This window comes from Agelaius tricolor, unplaced genomic scaffold (genome assembly GCF_023055355.1).
Source record: "Agelaius tricolor isolate 1412-34295 unplaced genomic scaffold, bAgeTri1.0.p SCAF_24, whole genome shotgun sequence".
Classification (NCBI taxonomy): Eukaryota; Metazoa; Chordata; class Aves; order Passeriformes; family Icteridae; genus Agelaius; species Agelaius tricolor.
The window spans coordinates 7527186-7547118 of record NW_027269284.1 but is presented as its reverse complement, the minus strand read 5'-3'; the positions used below and the strand labels follow the sequence as shown (position 1 = coordinate 7547118).

Here is a 19933-nt window from a genome sequence, read left to right as displayed (position 1 = left end):
ATTCTCACACATCACCCCTGGAGAACAACCTGTGAAAAACGCCAATCACTTGTTTTTAAAATTCTAAAAGTTTAATAGTAATAAAATGGTTATAAAAACAGTAATAATAATTTGAACAACTGAGATTAGGACAATACAAGACAATAAGAACAAAGAGTTCCAGATGGTCCAGGTACCTTTTCTGGGCAAAATAAGCCTAAAAAAGGACACATGTTAACAGAGGATTAACCCTTAAAAGCAATAGCCTGTTGCATATTCATACACCTCATATATGATGCATAAATTCCATTCAGACAAAGAATTCTGTCTGGTCAGTGTCAGTTTCTTCCTTTAATCCTGACAGTGTCTTCATGGCTGAGCGAGGCAGGAAGAAGTTAGTTTCTTCTGATAAGAGAGCAATAAATTCTTTTTCTCTGAAAGATTTAGGTGTCCTGTGGCTGCTATCTCAGTGTGAGTCCTTTCTTTAAAAAAAGTCTCTTACATAACATCATTTCTATTTTAACATTATGTTATAACCTAAAACTATATTTAACACACTACTTAAGAAAATCAATACAGCATAACTTTCTAACATAACACATACAATATTCATTTTAATATTTGCAAAAAGCCAATCGTAAAACACACATTTTTCACAAACCCAGCCTAGGTGTCCCTGCATTTCACACCGCCCTCCTTCTGCCCGCACCACCATCCATCCCTCTGTGCTGCCCTGGGTACAGGTGTTCTCCTCTGTCACCACCAAGGGGGAACCCGTTCCCATTCTTGCCTTCCACTCCTCGAGCTGCCACTTCTTTTTCTTTGAACTCTTGGGCATTGTGTTAATATCTGAAAACTTTGTTTGATGAAAGCAGCGGTGCTCGAACGCACTGTGTCCCCTTGTTCTCACACAGCTGACATCAGCACCGAGTGTTGGGGGGGAAACTACTCATAAAACGTGCCATATTCCGTATATTTTGTGAAGCAAGCACTGAGGAGAATGAGAATGTGAAAAATGTGTATTTTATGATTGGCTTTTTGCCAATATTAAAATGAATATTATATGTGTTACGTTAGAAAGTTATGCTGTATTAATTCTCTTAAGTAGTGTGTTAAATATAGTTTTGGCTTATAACAAAATGTTAAAATAGAAACTATGATATGTAGGATACTTTTTTTTAAGAAAGGACTCGCACCGACATAGCAGTCACAGGACACCTAAATCTTTCAGAGAAAGAGAATTTATTGCCCCATTTTCAGAAGAAACGAACTTCTTCCCGCCTCGCTCAGGCAGGACGACGCCATTAGGATTAGGAGGAAGAAGTTGACGATGACCAGACAGAATCCTGTATTGGAATGGAATTTATGCATCACGTATGAGGTGTATGAATATGCAACAGGCTATTGTTTTTAAGGGTTAATCCTCTGTTAACGGGTGTCCTTTTTCGGGCTTATGCTGCCCAGAAAAAGGTACCCAGACCGTCCGTAACTCTTTGTTTCTATTGCCTCATATTGTCCTAATTCAAATTGTCCAAATTATTATTACTTTAATTGTATTACTATTTTTATAATCATTTTATTACTTTTAAAATTTTAAAAACAAGTGATTGGTGTTTTTCTCAAGGAGAACGGCACGAAGAGAAAAGCTCAAACCTCGCTCCCCTCACGCTCCCCAGACGCAAGCCAGGCTCTGGATTTCCGGCCTTGCCCCGGTTCGTCCAGCACCAACCTCCCGTCCCCGCAGGGCATCTCGGGAGTTGTAGTTCTCCGCGCGGCGCAACATGGCGGCTGTGCGTGCGCTGCCGGCCCTCGCCGCCGCGCTGCTCCTGGCTGCCGCCGGCCAGGCCAGCAAGTACTCCCGGGAGGCCAACGAGGGGCTGGCGGCCGCCGACGGCAAGCGGCGGGAGGCCGGGGAGTTCCGGGTGGTGAGGCTGAACCAGATCTGGGAGAAGGCGCAGCGGGTGAGTGGGGTGGCGCTCGGAGGGGGCTCCGAGGTCGGGCCCGGCCGCTTGAGACACTCCTTCCCCGTCAGGGAGATGGCGAGGAGCGGGCACCGGTGTGTGAGGAGAGGCCGAGGCTGTCTGGCCCCGGCTCGGGGCTGCGATGGCTTTCGTTCTGTTCTCGGGCATGGCTATCCCCGACCGTCACGCAGCGAGCGCTCCGCTCAGCCCCGCGGCGGGCGGCTGTGCCTCCTCCCGGGACAGGGGATGTGTGTCCGAGCCCTGGGATGTGTGTCCGAGCCCTGGGAGGTGTTCACCTGCCCGTGGGTAATGCAGCACCTAAACCGCATGGCTCCCGGGACAGGGATGTGTGTCCGAGCCCTGGGAGGTGTTCACCTGCCCGTGGGTAATGCAGCACCTAAACCGCATGGCTCCCGGGACAGAGATGTGTGTCCGAGCCCTGGGAGGTGTTCACCTGCCCGTGGGTAATGCAACACCTAAGCCGCATGGCTCCCGGGACAGGGATGTGTGTCCGAGCCCTGGGATGTGTGTCCGAGCCCTGGGAAGTGTTCACCTGCCCCTGGGTAATGCAGCAGCTAATCCACATGCCCAGGCAGTGGGAGAGAGAGGGATTTCCCTGTGGTGCCAGGTAGGATGTGCGCTTGGCTCCAGAGCTCGCTGGTTGAAAGCATTAGCCCTGCCGTTCAGGACTGGGATGCTCTCAGCTGTCTGAAGGCGGTGGCCTCGGTTCCTGCCCGGCACAAGGCAGAAATTCACTGCAGGAGAAGAGGAAATCTCCACCCTGGTGGTTGTGTTGCCTACATTTACATCAAGTGATGTAGACAAATGCAAGAGGACCAGCAAATGGGTTTCACCATTCCCAGATGAGAGCCTTAATTTTGACAGTGAGTCAAAACAGTACTTGAGTTTCTCTCACTGTGGACTACAAAAGATGTTTAATTAAAGTGAAAACACAGTCAAGTTATTTCATTACAGTGGAAATATTTACTTAGAACTAAAAAGAACAGCTGCAGTGGGAGAAGAAGAATGCACTGCAGATATCCCCTGAATATTGTGGACCATGGAAATTAGGGTGATGACTGCAAAGGTTAAGTTCTTTCAGGCTATGAAATATAGTTAACATTAATTTTGGATCTTCTGTATTCCGAATAGCCTGAGCTATTGAATTGGAGGTAGACCATCCCCAAATTCAGCCAGAAACTAGAACCCTGCCATTGTGCTGCCTCCCAATGTGCTCTAGGAAGGTGTCAAAATTACTCCTTTCCTCGATGGGAGACAGATGGAATGGGGCATAGGAAAGTGTGTTAGTGAAACTCCAGCTGTTGAACTGACAGCTGAAAAAGAAACAACACTGAGACTAGAAATAATCTGTAATTATAGTAGTATCAGTTACCTCTCACCTTTCCAATTACAGTCTTTTCCCATGTTCATACCTGGCTCTTCTGGAATTAAAATTTGAGGTGCTTTACATCATCTGTGTTAAGATGCTAAAATATAAAATGGATTAACTCTGTCAGTCAGAAACTAAGTCTTAGTAAATTAGTAAATTCTATATGTGTGAGCTGGATTTTAGAGATGCAAAACCTACTTGAACTAAATTTGCCACCATCTGAATTTCACTGTTGAGTACAACTGTCATCCAGCATGTGTTCTATAAAGTGATTTTTCAGTATGTCTGGGCAATATATAAAATAAGAGGAAAACTATGCCTGTGTGTTACATCTGCTTTGAAATACTTCCATTATCAATGCAGAACTCTTCATTCCTTTATTTTGGTAGTGATAGAGAAACTACTGAAAACAGGGAACTTCTTCATTTTGACATAAAAGTCAGAAACCACAATTTAGCATTGCAACACACAGCTGGAGGAGCAGTCCTTAAAAAAGCCCCAGAATGGTACTTAGTGGGACCAGGAGCTGGCAAGCCAGACTTTGTTCTTGTTTCCCTGAGGGTAAGTGGGAGAGAGTGCTTGATCTTCCTCCAGAATCTCTTTCCATAAATAGTAAATTTGTAGTAAAGAGCTCTTTCCTCTTGGAGGCAAGAGTGTAGGTAAGGATGTTGCAGGTAATGATTGCAGCCAGCCCAACAGCAAATGATGTAATTGTTGTAATGTTCAAGTTTCCAGCATTCATTCCCAGAATTGGAATAGGTACCTGTCTTAGATGTCAATGTCCAGGCAGCATAAGGAATGAGGAATAAGGAATGAGTTTAAGGAGCTTGTTGCTTAGTTATTTAATCATTAAACTTAACTTTTCACCTCTGCTTCTAGTTAGTTTATTCCAGCATGTGAGTGATGTTAGTAAAGTGATGAGGAGTCTGACCACTGACATTTTTTACCTGGTGTACTCAGGGTCCAACATGGGATAACCTTAAAGGAAGTAGTTCTTGAATTGAATACTTTAAATTAACTTATGTATTCACTCTGTATTGCATTAATGGAACAGGCAAGGGGCTTCCAAAAAGTTTCAAAGGATTTATAATGTTTACAAGGACAGTTACTTTAGTTTCCTACTAAATTATAATGAGAATTGGAAAAATATTGCTCCAGTTAGGAGAAATTTGAATAGAATCTTGTTTTCTCTTAAGGAATAGAGGGCTTAATGTAGTTCCTTAGTATTTATTAGGACTTTAATATGTTTGATTGATGATGTCTCCAAACTTTATGTTTAGAAATTCTGATATTCTTTTCTATAACTTCCAGAAAATGGAAAGCTGTACATATTTATGGGATTGCAGTAACTGCAGAGGGGCTCTAACATAAACTGCACTGTGTAATCTTTTATGCTGTAGTGTGTTTCTGATGACAAGGTCACATATGAAAGATTTTATTTTATTATATTTGCAGTACTTAGGAGATAAATTACTTCTTATCGAATTGTGCATTGTGCTATTTATTCCTAATTGTGCATGGCTATTTATTCCTATATTTCCTCATCCCAACTACATATGATGTCCATGCTACTTGAATGCTGCCTCATATTAGAGTAACTAAATAACTACCAAGATGTTTGGCCATTCCCTTCACAATTTGTAGCAAACTTCTCACTGAGTCTTGAAGCTTCAGGGCACAATTCTTTCTGAGGAAAATGATACTTGGTTCCACTGCAGCAGTGACACTTGGGCTGTCCACGTCATTCTGCACCAGAAAAGTAAATAAGTACATGATTAAAGTTTTTCTTCTACTCAGCACATTCTAAGAACTATAAAGAAAGTGGTTACTTCTAAGTGCTTTGTTTCTGTAAAGCAGTTCCCCAAAAGTAGATGGTAAAGGTCACAACAGGGACACTCCTTTGCTTTAGTATTAGAGGGATCAGAAGTTTTAATGTGTTCTATAAGTATTATATTTACCTGTGATTCTAACTACTCTAGATCTTAGTAATTTCAGTAAGCCAAGTGCAAAATGCAGAAAAAAAAAATAGTTTAAAAATCAAAATAATTGTATGCAAGTGTCACAAGATTAATTAATAGGACAGCCTATGATAGAAACATAAACAATAATGTGGATAGTTTCCTGAATTCTTGTCAATAGGAAGTGCATTAGCTTAAAGTAATTGCACTTTTCCTATTACTTTAAAATAACCTACTGACAAACAAAGGAACGCCTGAATCTTTTCAGTATCATTCAGATGTTTAAAAACAATTCTGAGTTTTGAGTCTGTGTTTATTAAACACACTCCTTCCTCATTGAAAATGATAATTTTTATAAAGTGTAAGCTGGTTTTAATGATAAAATAGATAAACTTGTGCTAGGACTGGCAAGCCCAGGTGGTTTCCAGCTGGATCTGAGCTCCCAGGAGCTGGGCACGCAGTAGTTGGGGGTTTTATCTCCTCTCTTCTCTGGGCTTCTCCTCACCTCATCATCTGTTTTTTGACCATGTAGACACACACAAAAAAAAAAAGTGGTTCTGAAGTGTTAAGGTGGTTTGTTACATTTATTTGTTTTAAACTGAATAACTATGGTGGCTAAAATCTGGAAGTTCAGGATCAACTCACAGCAGTGTTGCTTAGCCAACCACATATTAGTCATTGTTCCTGTTTTCTCTGTAGCTCACAAAATTTCAAGCTGACCTAGCATTCATTTAAACTAATTTTTTTTTCCTATCTTCAGCCTCAATGTCTTACCTTTTATTTTCTAGTATGTCACACAGGACTATCTCTAGGTTTTGTATGTTTTAATGCACATAAACCATGTTAAGAAATTATTTGAGATTTTTTTTTCATTTTGATCATAGTAAAAATTGCCAATGAAGTGGCTCTTTGACCTGCAAGGCCATCCTCAGTGACCTGGTAGACTGAAAATCTGTACTAACCAATAAAGTTTTTCAACTCACTATAACTGTATGGTTGGAAGATGGTCCACAAGAAAGCACATGTGGTGGCAATGGCATGTTGTTTGAGAAGAATTGCTGTGCCATGCTGGTTGTTATCTATCTGTACTGGTTCCTGAGGTAGCTCTGCAGCAAAAGGGGACTCCACATAACTTAATATAAACCTTTCTGTGTTCTTGTTAGCTCCATCTCTCTGCTGTGAAACTGGCAGAGTTGCATAGTGATCTGAAAATACAAGAAAAGGATGAGCTGAGCTGGAAAAAACTGAAGGCTGAAGGGCTGGATGAAGATGGAGAGAAGGAAGCCAAGCTCAGACGCAACTTAAATGGTAAGGGCTGTCCTGGAAAGGAGGAGTTTAAACTTTGCATCACACACACACACACATGGCTAGACACTTGTGTTTAAACTATTGAATAATAATTGTGGACACTGAGCACACAACAAGCTCTTTGCAGGTCAGTAGGGAGCTGCAGGAGCCTAACAGAGTCCTTTACTCCCAGTAATTCCAGAAGAGGTCATTGAACAAGGGACCACTGTGTCTTGAACTGTTTGTTAGCTTTTCCTCCATGAGCTGCAAAATCCAGCTCTGCAAGTGACAGATGCAGCCCATCTCTCACCTTCCATACATCCATAGTTGGTTCTCATGTTTCTGTATCTTCTATTCCCTTGCAGTCATTATGACTAAATATGGAATGAATGGAAAGAAGGACTCTCAGCTAGTTGATACCAACTATATTAAAGATGGCACAGAAAGTGACACACTAGATGATCCAAGGTTGGAAAAACTGTGGAGCAAGGTAAGTAAGATTTCCAGGAGCTGGAGTGTAAGAAACCAGTATTTCTTCACTGAACTCTTAGCTGTGCCTTCTGAGAGCACTCAGACGTGGAAATTAATGGCTTTACTACTCTGTTGTTAAGTACTGACCAAGCTGCCTTGCTCTGTAGCTCACATCTTCATGCCCAGAGGGAAGCCCACCTGCATCCAGACCATCCAGCAATGACAGGTTGTCTTTGGCAAATAAAACACCCACCTTAATCTGAAGGGTGGAGCCTGGGTCCTCACATTTCCCTGAACTCATGGCTTCCCTTAGTGTGACTGTCACACTGTGTGGTAGTATATCTATGGTGTTTTTCCCAGTTTTCTTATTGTTGTTTGTTGATATTTTTTAAAAGATATATTTAAAATAGAACCATTTTGTAGACTGCTTAAAGTGAAATGTATTGTGGGGGAAGGATTTTAAATAAGGGCTTTCTCAACCTAGTATTCAACTGAAAATTTCCAGGATTTGCATTCATGCATAAAAAGTGGAAGATGTACTGTCAAATTTAGGCAGTTAAAACTGGCAAAGTCATAATTGTCAGAAATTAAATAATTCAAATTTTAAGAAGCAACTAGTCAGGTAAATCTAAAGAATTCTCCCATGAGTCTACTGCAGTGAGAGTAAAGCAGAAAAAAAGATTTGCTGGATTTTAAAATGTTACTGTAACTAGATACAGCTTTGGCAAGGAACATATTATTCTGTGCTTTGGGGAACAGTAAAGTGCAATAGGAGAAATAATCCCTAAGCAAAAAAAAAATGGGGTCTGAATAGGTTTCAAAAACACTCACTTTTGATCAGGCATTGCAGCAAGAATCCCACCAGCTTTGTGGGTAGTGCCCCAACTGTGTGAACAGTGCTTCTTTAAGAGAAGCAAGCTAGAGAGCAAGTGCACAGCTGTGATAGAATCTTCACGTGCCAGTAGAGTAAGAAGCAGTAAAGACTGTGTTTAATATCAGGCTGCATCCCTCATGCAAATGGTTCCCTTGCAGTTGTCTGTGGAGCTCCATGGCCCTTATTTCTGTATTAAATTGTTTCCCGTGGAATAGAAATGCCAGACACTTTTCACTGGGTAATCCATAGCAAGTCTGAAGCAAACTTCTTTTGACGTGATTATCCATCAACATCTAAATCCTGACCACATACAAATATTAAGAGAATTAAAACAAAAGATCTAAAGAAAAGCTGCACTTAATAATTTTCTAAATGTGATGAGAAGTGGGAAGACGTTTTGGCAGTTGAGGGCACTTAAAGCACTTGGCCTGGAAAGGATAATGAGCTCATGTTTCTTTCAGGCCAAGACCTCTGGGAAGTTCTCTGATGAGGAGCTGGATAAGCTATGGCGAGAATTTAAGCATCACAAAGAAAAGATTCGTGAATACAACATTCTGCTGGAGACTGTGAGCAGAACAGAAGGTGCCTGGACATTTCTCTGCTGTTTCAAGATCAGTACATCTCTTTTCTCTGCCCATTGTTTCCATCACTTCCAAATTTCTTTGAAGCTCCTCACATTTATGTCAGAACCACTTGCAGATGCTGGCATTTTCAGCTACCTCCTGGGTTTAGTTCTGCATCAGCTGCCAGAATTGTTGCCAACTAATGAAACTGTTGCCATTTCAGTTTTCTGATTCTGCCTTCATTTCATGCAGGGAAAATGCCATCAGATTAGCAATGATGGCCATTGTAGTTTTACAGGAAATTATGCAGCAGGCATAAATTCACTGCTGCAAAATGCAATTCTAAAGTCTGCAGAAAATACATGTTTTATCTCACCAGCTTTATTTGCACTCAAATCCTAAGAACTTAGCACTTTTTATTCATCTCAGATTTGGGGGATTTTTTGGAGTTTTTGAGCTATCAAAATTTGGCCCACAATCAGTAATACTTACTGTTCTTCAACAGATATCCACAAGAATGTTATCAATCCCTCTGAGGAGAACCTGGTGAAAGAGGAAATCTTGCACAACAAACACAGAGAGCTCAAGGAGAAGTTAAGGAGCATCAATCAGGGCTTTGAACGTTTGCGTAAAGTCAGTCACCAGGGATATGACACAACCAGTGGTATGATACAGCGGGGTTTGTGCTTCTTTGGGATTCATTTCATTTTTAAAAAGTTAAAATCAGTGGGCAAGGGCATAGTCACAGTATCACAGTGTGTTGTGTACCACAGTGGGCTGAAGAGATAGAGCCAACCAGTCCTGTTTGGAATCAAACACTGGAAGCCTAATGAAAGGAGACAGTCAGTGTGTTAAGAGGATAATTCTGTCTTCCATACCCCCATGAGAAGGGATATTGCCCCAGGAGGGCAAGTAAATGAGACAGCATGCAGGTCAAGCAGTGCCTTTATCCAGTTCCTTGGATTTGGGGTTTTTTGCTTTTAAAAACCTACTTGTTTTACATAGTACTGGTATCTAGTTCTATCCAGTACTTGGACACTTCTCCCTTTTCATCTGAATAGATCTATTAGAAATGCAGTGTTTAATGTCTCTGTTCTTAATTTAATAACTATATGTATGTGAGAAAGCCTCTCTTCATCTTTCATAGAAGTTGGGCATTAAAAGCATTGTGTCCACATTTTCATTTTGTTATGTGTGTTTGTTTAGAATTTGAAGAACCAAGAGTGATTGATTTGTGGGACATGGCCAAATCAGCTAATTTCACTGAGAAAGAACTTGAATCTTTTCGAGTAAGTAGAATTCCAGCAACTTCTCTTGCAGAAAGATAATTTGCCACATAAAGAAACACTTGATGTTACTCTGATTGCAGCCACTTCTGTATTGCCCTCCAGACACCATAAAAAAGGTCATGATGCCTTTTTAATACTTCAGATACATAGACATGTATGTAACTAATCACATGCTGGTTCTGTTATAATCAGCAGAATGACAATTCTGAATCCTCTCAAAACAACTGTTGCATATTTTGAATCTTTGAAAGATCAGGTCCTGCTTCTTTGTTGCCAAGGCACCAGATTTACCCCTCTTACCCAATGTGTTAATTGTGTCCTTGGGAAGCACTGTAATCTGTATACCCAGCAATTTCCCTCTCATGCCCATCTCCTGTACTGTTAACTTCCCATGTTGGAGCTGTGTTGAGCTGACACAAAACTATTGTAATAAAGACTGCTTTTCAATGAAATAATATAGAAATTCATTCCTGTGCAGTTCATACCACTTTTATTCAATTCTAGTTGTATAAAGAAAAGATTTAATTTTTTTTTTATCTGACTCTGCCTGTTTAACAGATTTTAAAAAGAGGCTTTTTTAGAAATTTGTCTCTCTCCCCTCATTCTACTGTTCTTATGCCTAAATTTTTACTTGGTGTTCACTGCTCTCCTCTTGTCACACCTCACAGCCACCCACAGTCTCCTTTTGAGGACTCTGCAGTGGGTCGTTTTCAGCACTGCTTTCAAAATCAGCAGTCTGGTGGTGATGGTAATGGATTGTCCAGACATTTTTAAGAAGCAGGGAACTGAAAAAGCTTTCTGTACCTGACTTAGTAAAGTATCATTAGGAGTGTCTTGGCAAGAGAAAGGAAGGCTTGGAAAGCAACTCCTCTGAAGCTGTGTGTATTTGTTATCTTAGGAGGAGCTGAAACATTTTGAAGCAAAAATTGAAAAGCACCATCATTACCAGAAACAATTAGAGATTTCACACCAGAAACTGAAGCACGTAGAGGAAACTGGAGACAAGGATCATCTGAACAGAAACAAAGAGAAATATGCCATGCTGCAAGAAAAGACAAAAGAGCTAGGATATAAGGTCTGTATAAATGCAGTGTTACATACATGTTGAAAGTTTAACTCAGTAGCAGAGGGGAAGCAGATTATCCAGTGCTGATTTTTCATGCAAGCTGAATGACTTCCAGAAGGGGAGCTCAAGACACATCTGTTCTCCATGTTTAGTACAGCATACACATAATTGTTCTTATAGACCTAAAAAGGCCTGAAATCTTCCTGCTCTGCTCGCTCTGTTGTTACAAATACTCATAGCAAAATCTGAATATCTTACTACATTGATAATTTATTGTCTTCCTGAAATTTGTTTTGTGTGTTTTCTTTTCCTGATAGGTAAAGAAGCACTTGCAAGACTTATCCAGCAGAATCTCTCAAGGTCTTCAACACAATGAACTATAAGAATTTGTTCTGCTTCATGGGATCAGTCTATTAACACAAAGCAGTTAATGTGGTTTTTTGAGCAGGGCTTACCAAGGAGTCCTTCTAAAATAGTAAGGATTGAACAGATGTGTCCTGTAAGATTTTTTCTGTCTACTTAATTACAAATTTTGTATTTGCACTGTAAAATTAAATCATTAGATTAAATATTTAGGTTGCACATCTTGGATCATAAAGATCTTACTTCTGAATCAAGTAGCAGCCTTTGAAATAATCAGTTTTGTCTAAAGGAAAAAAATATGCAAACTCTCAAAGGATTCCTGCTAGTAAAAAAATACTAATCTTACAGTCAGGTAAGGTATTCTGATCAATGAAAGCAAACACTGAGGTACAGGAAGGTTACACAGGGGCCAGAAAAGTCTTTATTTCAATCCTTGGCCTATTACATTTTTGACTTAAGGTTACAAAAATATTTTTACTGACTTTGAGCAGTGGCTCAGAGCTGCACTGCTGCACTGTATATGAATCTTCCATGTGAGAGGGGGAGGAGGGGTAATGAGGGAACAAGTACTGAGGTCAATTTGCACAGTTTAGTTATTGACTAACGTGTGTGTGTACAATTACCTTGTTCATGGTTGCTTTGGTTTTGCTACACTTGGTCATTAAAAAATCAAAACAAATACTGGTGAGGCTTTTTTTTTTCACCTTCCCTTTCATAAAGTGAGAAGTAACCAGACCTGTTTTTTGAGCATGTTGCTAATTCCTGTAACGTTCATTCACACATCAGTTTTTAAGAGAGATGGGGTAGTTTTGCACCACAAGGATGTGTTTCTATGTTCTGAATAGGCAGAAAGATTTCTAAAGCAGCTTATCTCTGGGTGTATATTCCAGTGCAATCTCCAATAAAGATTATTATCACTTCTCCTTTCAAGATCAGATTTTTCTGGTCAGAACCTGGCACACATCAGACACCTGGGTTGAAATTGTCTATAATAACAATGCTGACCCTTTATCTCAAATGAAAGTTTCAAATTAAACTGTTCCAGGAACGAGGCCAAGGCCAAGGTCCAGTGTGGGTGAATCATTACAGCTGCTTGGCTGGGGAGCTCTGTCCCTCACAGGTGGCAGTGCTGAGGTGTGCTGGATCAGGCAGCTGGCCTCAAGCCTTGCTCTCCCTGCCTGTTCCATGAGAAACCCATTCAGTCAGAACAGGCCCCTCATCCTGGGTCATCATGGCTTAAAAGTAACATGATTCTTTACTTAAAAACTGTATCTTCATGTGCAAGTGATCTGAACCAAAACTGTGGGAGCAGTCTTACTTTGAGATTTTCTTTGAAGCTAGGATATTTTTCTTTTTTTACTTTTTTAATTTAATTTAAGCTAAGAGTTATTTATACTGCAGAGAATTGTTGTCCATCACAATAAGAAGCCGCCACTAATGTTAGCAGTCTCCTTAGAGACAGCTCTGTTCATGTAGTTTATGGTATACCTTTGGTTGGCAAACTATAAAAACTAAATCCAAAAATAGCTACAAGCCATTTATGAGAAACATGCTTTGCTTTTTTTTTCCAAATGTTACACACTTATTTCTTCTCCAGACTGTGGTTTTAAGGGTTGTTCAGCTTCTGTATCAGAGCAGTAGCTTATTATCTTACACATTTGTCTACATCAATTCCCTCTGAATGCAGAACAAAAATGTAAACTGTGTTATGTTAGAAAGCAAAGACTTCACTGTGTCCTTCAGTGTCCCCTTTGGTAAGGTAAGGACTAAATCTGTGAGCTGCAGGTCAGTTTGGGGGCTGTAGCCTGGGTGTGGGGGGTCCCACAGCAAAAAAAAATGGCCCCTGGGTGAAGAATTTGGATACATGCAGAGGAGAGGAGCTACACAAAGCACTGAGGCACTGCTGCTGGGCAGTCCTGGCAGGGTGGTGGGGAATGGAGCAGCTTTCCAGAGCACAGAGTTCAGATCCTGCTGCTGAGGGAGGTGTGCTGCCCACAGGAAAGCAAAATATCCCAGCCTGCACTGAAGGCAGGCACAGCAGCTGTGTGCTCCACACAGGAGGGCACAGCACAAAGCTGGGTTTCATCTCAGTGTTTACCTGAATTAGAATATGCTTGTCCAGGAATTTCTGAGGAAGTCTGGAACAGCAGAAGGTGCTGTATTCATGGAATGAATAACCAGGGTCAGATCAGTTACTGAACAAGGGCAGAGTTGCTGCAGCAGAGGCTTTAAAGAGGCGATGGCTGAAGCAGGCGGTGGCTGTGCTGTGGCTTTGCCTGCCACATCAGGACAGTAATTGGGCTCAAAGGCCAGGTGGGCTCAAGCAGAGAGAGTGCTTGGCAAGTGCTGCAAAGTACCAGAGGCTGACAAAATACTTACATGTGACAGTAATGTAAAACTGGGAACAAGTCACAGCTCATCAGAGGCAAAGGTTGGAGAGTGGGGTCAGCAGAGTCACCTCAGTTCAGTTACCAGAGCATGGCTGTTAATGAGTCTGAGCACACAAACCTAGAGGAGAACAAAGTAAAAAGGCTGTTGCTGCCCCTGCACCCAGCTTCCCTTTGGAACAGTCTGTGGCTGAGTGCATCAGCATAAGGGAAAGCAGGAGCAATAGTCTGTTCCTGTTGAGGCTCCTCAGGACTTTCCCTGCTTTTTAAGATTTGGGACAGGCTAGGGGAGTGTAAAGTCTGATTCCACTCTAGTTTCTATGGTCTGCACCTCACATGCATCAATGTATTATTGTATTTGCAGGGACCCCTGTGGCAGGGAGGAATGATGAATCTGACTCCATGTTCTCAGAAGGATAATTTATTACTTTAAAATAGTATATTATATTATACTATACTAAGCTATACTAAAGAATACAGAAAGGATAGTTGCTGAATGCTAAAAAGATAATAATGAAAACTCGTGACTCTTTCCAGAGTCTCAACACAGCTTGGCCCCAATTGGCCAAAGAGTAAAAACAACTCACACCAGAATCCAATGAAACAATCACCTGTGGGTAAACAATCTCCAAACACATTCCACATGAGCACAACACAGGGGAAGCAAATGAGATAAGAATTGTTTTCTTTTTCTCTGAGGCTTCTCAGCTTCCCAGGAGAAAAAATCCTGGGCGAAGGGATTTTTTCAGAGAATATGAATGCTACAATGTATCTACAATTCAGTTATTGTTGCCATTTTAGTCCTCCAAAAACTGTTCATATGGTCAAAATAACAAGGGTGGGTAGTGTTTGAGATATTAAAAATTAAAAAATAACTTGAGTCACCACTCCTGTGTTTCTGTAAATAGCAACAAAAATTCAGAGCCAAGAAAAAAGGTACAAATGAGATATACCTACAGTTCTGTACTCTGTAAGAGGTGAAAAATGGAGTTCATAAGTTGCATGGAAGAGGAATCTGAAAAGCAAGAACTAACAATTTTATATACAGTGGTTGAATTGTCTCTTCCTTAATAGGTCTTCTAGATGATCCTTTTGTAATGTTTCAAATTAACAAGTTTTTAAACCACTCTGAGAAACAATTTGAAATAGAAAAGCAGGAGCAAAAAAAGGATAAAAGAACTGCATTTCTTAGGAAGAAAAAATCAGACCATTTAATATTCTATAGTCAGTCAAATTCTGCCCTGAAAAGAACCTCAATTTAAGTAAACATGTCAGTGACTTCGTGTAGGACAGATTTTATTTGTTAAAAAGGGGGGTGGAAAGGTGAGGGAAATAAATACATAAGGCATTAAATGCAACAAAAATAACCAAGCCTTTCTTAAAAAAAACACATCCTACATGTTGGTACAGCAGCTAAGATGGCATCATTCTACCAAGACAAATAAGGAACAGCACTGTAGCAAATTTATTGCTGCAATAATTTCCCCTCTCCCCTCCCATGGGATCCTGATGAATGATAGATCTGGCAATAGCAGGAATATTTAAATTCACCAAGTAGAGATCATTTACATTTTGTCAGGTGAAGTGGCATCTGCCTTTTCAGAGCCTGTTTCTGCAGGTGGGGATCCCTGTGCTCAGGAGCTGGGGGGATCCTTGCCTGGGCTCTCCTGCTTTCTGTGTGTCCAGCTCTCCCTGTGGGTCTCCCTCAAGCCAGGCTTAGTGGAGACTAAGGTAAAAAGCAAGAGACAGAGAAACCACCTGAGCTTCCAGAACTTCCTCAACAGCTGATCTTGGCTGAGCATTTCCCAGTAAGTACTACACAGGAAGTTCTAAAATATATCTTAAATATATTTTTTCATTCCATAGCATTTAATGAGAATAGAAGAAATAAAGTAATTTAGGTCAATAAATGGAATAGATTGTTGCTACAAACAGACCTACCTTTGTAACTGAGAGCTGGGTGCTGCATTTTCTGGATGCATTGTGTTCTTTAACAAAGTGCTGCTGAATACCAGAACCAACATTTCCAAATAGATCATACAGTTAACATGTATTTCAGTCTATTCACCTAGTGCCTATTGGGAAGCAGGATATTCATCTACAAAAAAAGGCTGCATGGAATTCTTTTACTAGTATCTACAGGCGTTAAATGGAAGTATTCATAAAATCTGTCCAGTAGAGTCAAACTAAATTCATAAGCTTTCCCCCACAGTAAATATTTCAACTTGAGCCATATTTGGTACAGCAACAATTACAACCCAAGTGCTTTTACCAATAGCCTTTAAAACACTTTCATATCCAAATGTTCAAATGTTATATTATCCCACCACTCAACAAAAGAGCACTCTCCTAAATAAGAAACAGTACACAGATATTAATGTGAACTTTGTTCCTTCACTGATGCATTAATTTATCACAAAAGCTGTCCATTTTAATAAAACTAACCATTTCAGTCTCCTAGTTTGCCTCTCAATAACTGGTCTACTGTAATTTAAAACTGCCAGTTTCTATAGGCAAAGTGAGTGTTGAATCACTTTGAAATAAGCCTCCTACTAGAATAAAATGCTGTTTAATGTTCTACAGTTGTAATTTTCCAAGCACTTTAAAGAGAGAAGAGAGCTACACTATTTGAAGAATAAACACACTGAGAACTGGAAACTCCCATATGAATATCAATAATTTACAATACCTGGCATTGGGTCCTTTAGTCCAACTTCAAATTCAAATTTCAGTTTCTAATTCAAGAAGACATCTATACCAAAACCATTAACTAAATGGTCCTTCAGTGGGGAAAGAGTCCATTTTCCACCATTTCAGACCCAAGTTCTGGGTCTCACATTTACATCTGGGATGGAGATGTCTTCAAAAATGTTTGCCTTAGCCTCAGTTTGCTGGTGTCACTAAAACCTTGCCACAAATCAGGCCTTGCACAAGTTGGCCCTCATTCTTTGCAGAACTCCAAAACAAAATTTTTATTCATGATTATTAATTCAGGATGAGAACATGATTTTCCAGAGGTGTTCTTAGGAATTGCTTACCTTCTCATTTTAATGCCACATGTACACACAGCTGTACTAGAACTTCTGAAAGATCAAGCCAGCCAATATAGCCAAACAGGACAGTCAGAATTCCAGATCAAAGTGCTGTCACAGTATGTGTCTGGGATTACAGAAGGAACAGGAGTGACCCTGTTTATCCACAAGCATACCATGAAAAAACATGAATTTCCATCAGCTCCTTCCAACCTAGGAACAGAGTATCTCACCCTGTTCAGCTTTGACCACTTAGAGCAGAGACAGAGCAAGGTGCAGTTAGTTTGGCATCTTCACATGGGCAGTGCTGCTGCTTGGCCACCAGGTTTCTGTTATCCAGTCATTTCCAGTCATTCTGTTTCTCCCTGCAGTGCTCAGGGCAAGCTCCATGCTGATGGACAGAGGGACAGGGCTCCCATCACAGGCCACGCTGCAGATTTGGCCAGCTGCAGGCTGCAATGGCACCTTGACAATTCCCCAGACAGAGCAACAGCAATGAGAGGCTCTAAATGTTCCCACTGTATTTGCTGTCTGCAGAGCTCCAAAGCAGCACACCCAGGGCTGTCACTGCAGGAGAGGCATTCCACAGTCATCACTTCTGGTCACTTCTGTCACTTCTGGTCACTTCTGGTCACTTCTGTCATAGTTCTGTGATTCACCATAGAAAGCACAGAGACAGCAAATCCAAGATCAGGTCCTAGGCTTTCAGCAGACCTGTTCCACCTCTACCAAACACCCCAGCAACTGTAAATGACACTGGTGCAGCTGAACACAGAATTAGGGGCACTCTCCTTTCAGGTTACAGTGCTCTCTGTTTCACAGCACTTGGCTCTTCACACACACACATCTTGTGGTGCTACCCTCCTGCCAGTGCTGCCTAAGGACAGCTGCTGCTTTCTGGTTCTCTGCTGACACCTACCTACTTCATCAAATTCCCAGGAAGACACTTTCCTGTGCTTCCCAATTTGTGTCCAGTACAGCTGGCTGTTGGCAGTAAAAGGACAGAGTGTCACAGCAGCCAAAGGCAGGCCATGGGGTACATCCTCCAAATGTGGCAGAGGCACGGGGGAAGATGGATCTGAGGGATTCATTACATAACAAAACTCCAGTATCCAAAGAGCAGGTTCCTTTCTGAACATCTAATCAGCTCTATTTTCTGTATATGGACTATCCATAAATTTCCAGCTCAGCCCACAGATGAGTAAAATTTAACTTATACAATAGCAGATGCTAGAGCTTTTTTATTTATTTATTTTTCCTTTTAAGGATTTCACAACCATATAATGTAGAGAAAAATTACTGTCATGCTAAATCTGCTTTCTGATCCCACCCCCCTTACTGCATATTCCTCAGATAAGTTGACACGTATTATTTCAGTAAAATGGTGATGTTACATACGCCTCTGTGTACACAGTGGGATAATAAATTTGAATTATTTCTTCATGCCCTGATGCAGGCGAGCATTTGAAAGTATATAAGTTTTAAAGTTCACTCACCCTCAAGTTTTTACTAAATTCAAAGTTCACATGTCAGCTGCACTTTCCTAAACCTGCTCACTATCTTACCAAGCTATTTCTTGTATCAGAATCCAGGTCAAGATTACATGTACTTTCCTGTCACTTATATTCCAGCCTTTAAGAGAAAATTGATAGCTGATTTATCAATAACCAACTGATATCACTCAGAGTGAGGCTACATCCCAAAGATGACAGGCTACAGAGTGAAGCCTGTCATCTTTGGGATGAGATGGGAAAGAGGAGAGGAGAGGAGAGGAGAGGAGAGGAGAGGAGAGGAGAGGAGAGGAGAGGAGAGGAGAGGAGAGGAGAGGAGAGGAGAGGAGAGGAGAGGAGAGGAGAGGAGAGGAGAGGAGAGGAGAGGAGAGGAGAGGAGAGGAGAGGAGAGGAGAGGAGAGGAGAGGAGAGGAGAGGAGAGGAGAGGAGAGGAGAGGAGAGGAGAGGAGAGGAGAGGAGAGGAGAGGAGAGGAGAGAAAAGAGAAGAGAAGAGAAGAGAAAGAGGAAGAGAAGAGAAAGAGGAAGAGAAGAGGAGAAGAGAAAAGAGATTTTAACTGGGAGGGAGCAGTACCAACCAACTAATCCCCCTGCCTGACCAATTCAGGGCTGACCAAATGTTCAAGCATGTTATTAAGGGTATTTTCCAAAAGCTTCTTAAGCACGGCCAGGCCTGGGACAAGAATCACCTCTCTGGGAAGCCTATTCCAATGTTTGACCAACCTCTTGCTAAAGAAATGCTTCCCAAAGTCCAATCTAAACCATTCCTGCACATCCTATCTCTGGATACCAGCAAGAAGAGCTCAGCACCTTCTTCTCTGCTTCCCCTTAGGAAGCTGCAGAGAGCAATGAGGTCACCCCTCAGCCTCTTTTGCTCCAAACAACATAAACCCAGAGCCCTCAGCCTCCCCTCAGAGCACTCCCAGCCCTTTCACCAGCTTTGTTGTTCTCTGGACACATTCAGGGACCCGTCCTTGCTTCTTAAATTGTGAGGCCAAGCACTGCACACATCACTCGAGATGAGGCTGTACCAAAGCTGAACACACATTCACCTCTTTTGCCCTGTGTTTGTACTGTGTTTGGTGCAGACCTGCACCTTACAAAAATTCCTTTTAATTACTTTTAACTCTCCCAGCCTTACTCTGCTTTGCTTGTTCTAATTGCTGTATGAGATTAAATTAACTTTTCCTTTCAAGTTAGATTGTAGAACATGGTTTGTATGACTGGTCAAATGAGAGCTGAGGATCTTCCCAAAGAAAAGGTGACAAAAAAATATAACAGCATTGTCATCTTAAAACAATCCCCATAATTTTAACAGTAGCTCATACTGTTAAATAAAGTAACAGTAAAATACATACATAAAATACTGTGTCTTCTTCCTGTGGTTATTATACCAAGCATGTGTCTTATTCCAGACAAACTAGAAGAGAAACCTACCAAGGGCTGCATGTTTCAGCATCTCACAAAAAATGCAATCACTCATTATTCAAATTCAAATATAGTTTTCCAAGCTACACAAATTAAAACTGTTTTGTTTACAGCAGAGAGGAAAAATGAGGATTTTTTCCAAGCCATTTGCTGAAAACAACTCTCAGGGCAGATTTTCACAAACATTTACATGCCTAAAGACACCTACTGGCATTTTCCACAACTAGGTGCCAGAGTGCTATTAAAACCCAGACAATTATTTGCATTGTTGGGAATTAAATCCCTCCGAACTCCAGCCCTCCATCCTGCAGCCCGTTACCTTGGAGAAAATTCCATCACCCAAATATTTGCATGTAAAACTGTTCCACAGCAGCTCA

At 41.1% G+C, this 19933-nt stretch overlaps 1 protein-coding gene across 1 annotated transcript; it reads left to right on the top strand.

Moving 5' to 3' along the window:
- Window positions 1–1724: 1724 nt before the first annotated feature.
- Window positions 1725–11880, top strand: LRPAP1 (LDL receptor related protein associated protein 1). The gene is made up of 8 exons (XM_071447274.1): window positions 1725–1940; window positions 6452–6596; window positions 6941–7065; window positions 8382–8502; window positions 8989–9147; window positions 9690–9772; window positions 10671–10847; window positions 11156–11880. The coding sequence occupies exons 1-8, from the start codon at window positions 1761–1763 to the stop codon at window positions 11219–11221; spliced, it is 1056 nt and encodes a 351-aa protein (XP_071303375.1). The 5' UTR covers window positions 1725–1760; the 3' UTR covers window positions 11222–11880.
- Window positions 11881–19933: the final 8053 nt, after the last annotated feature.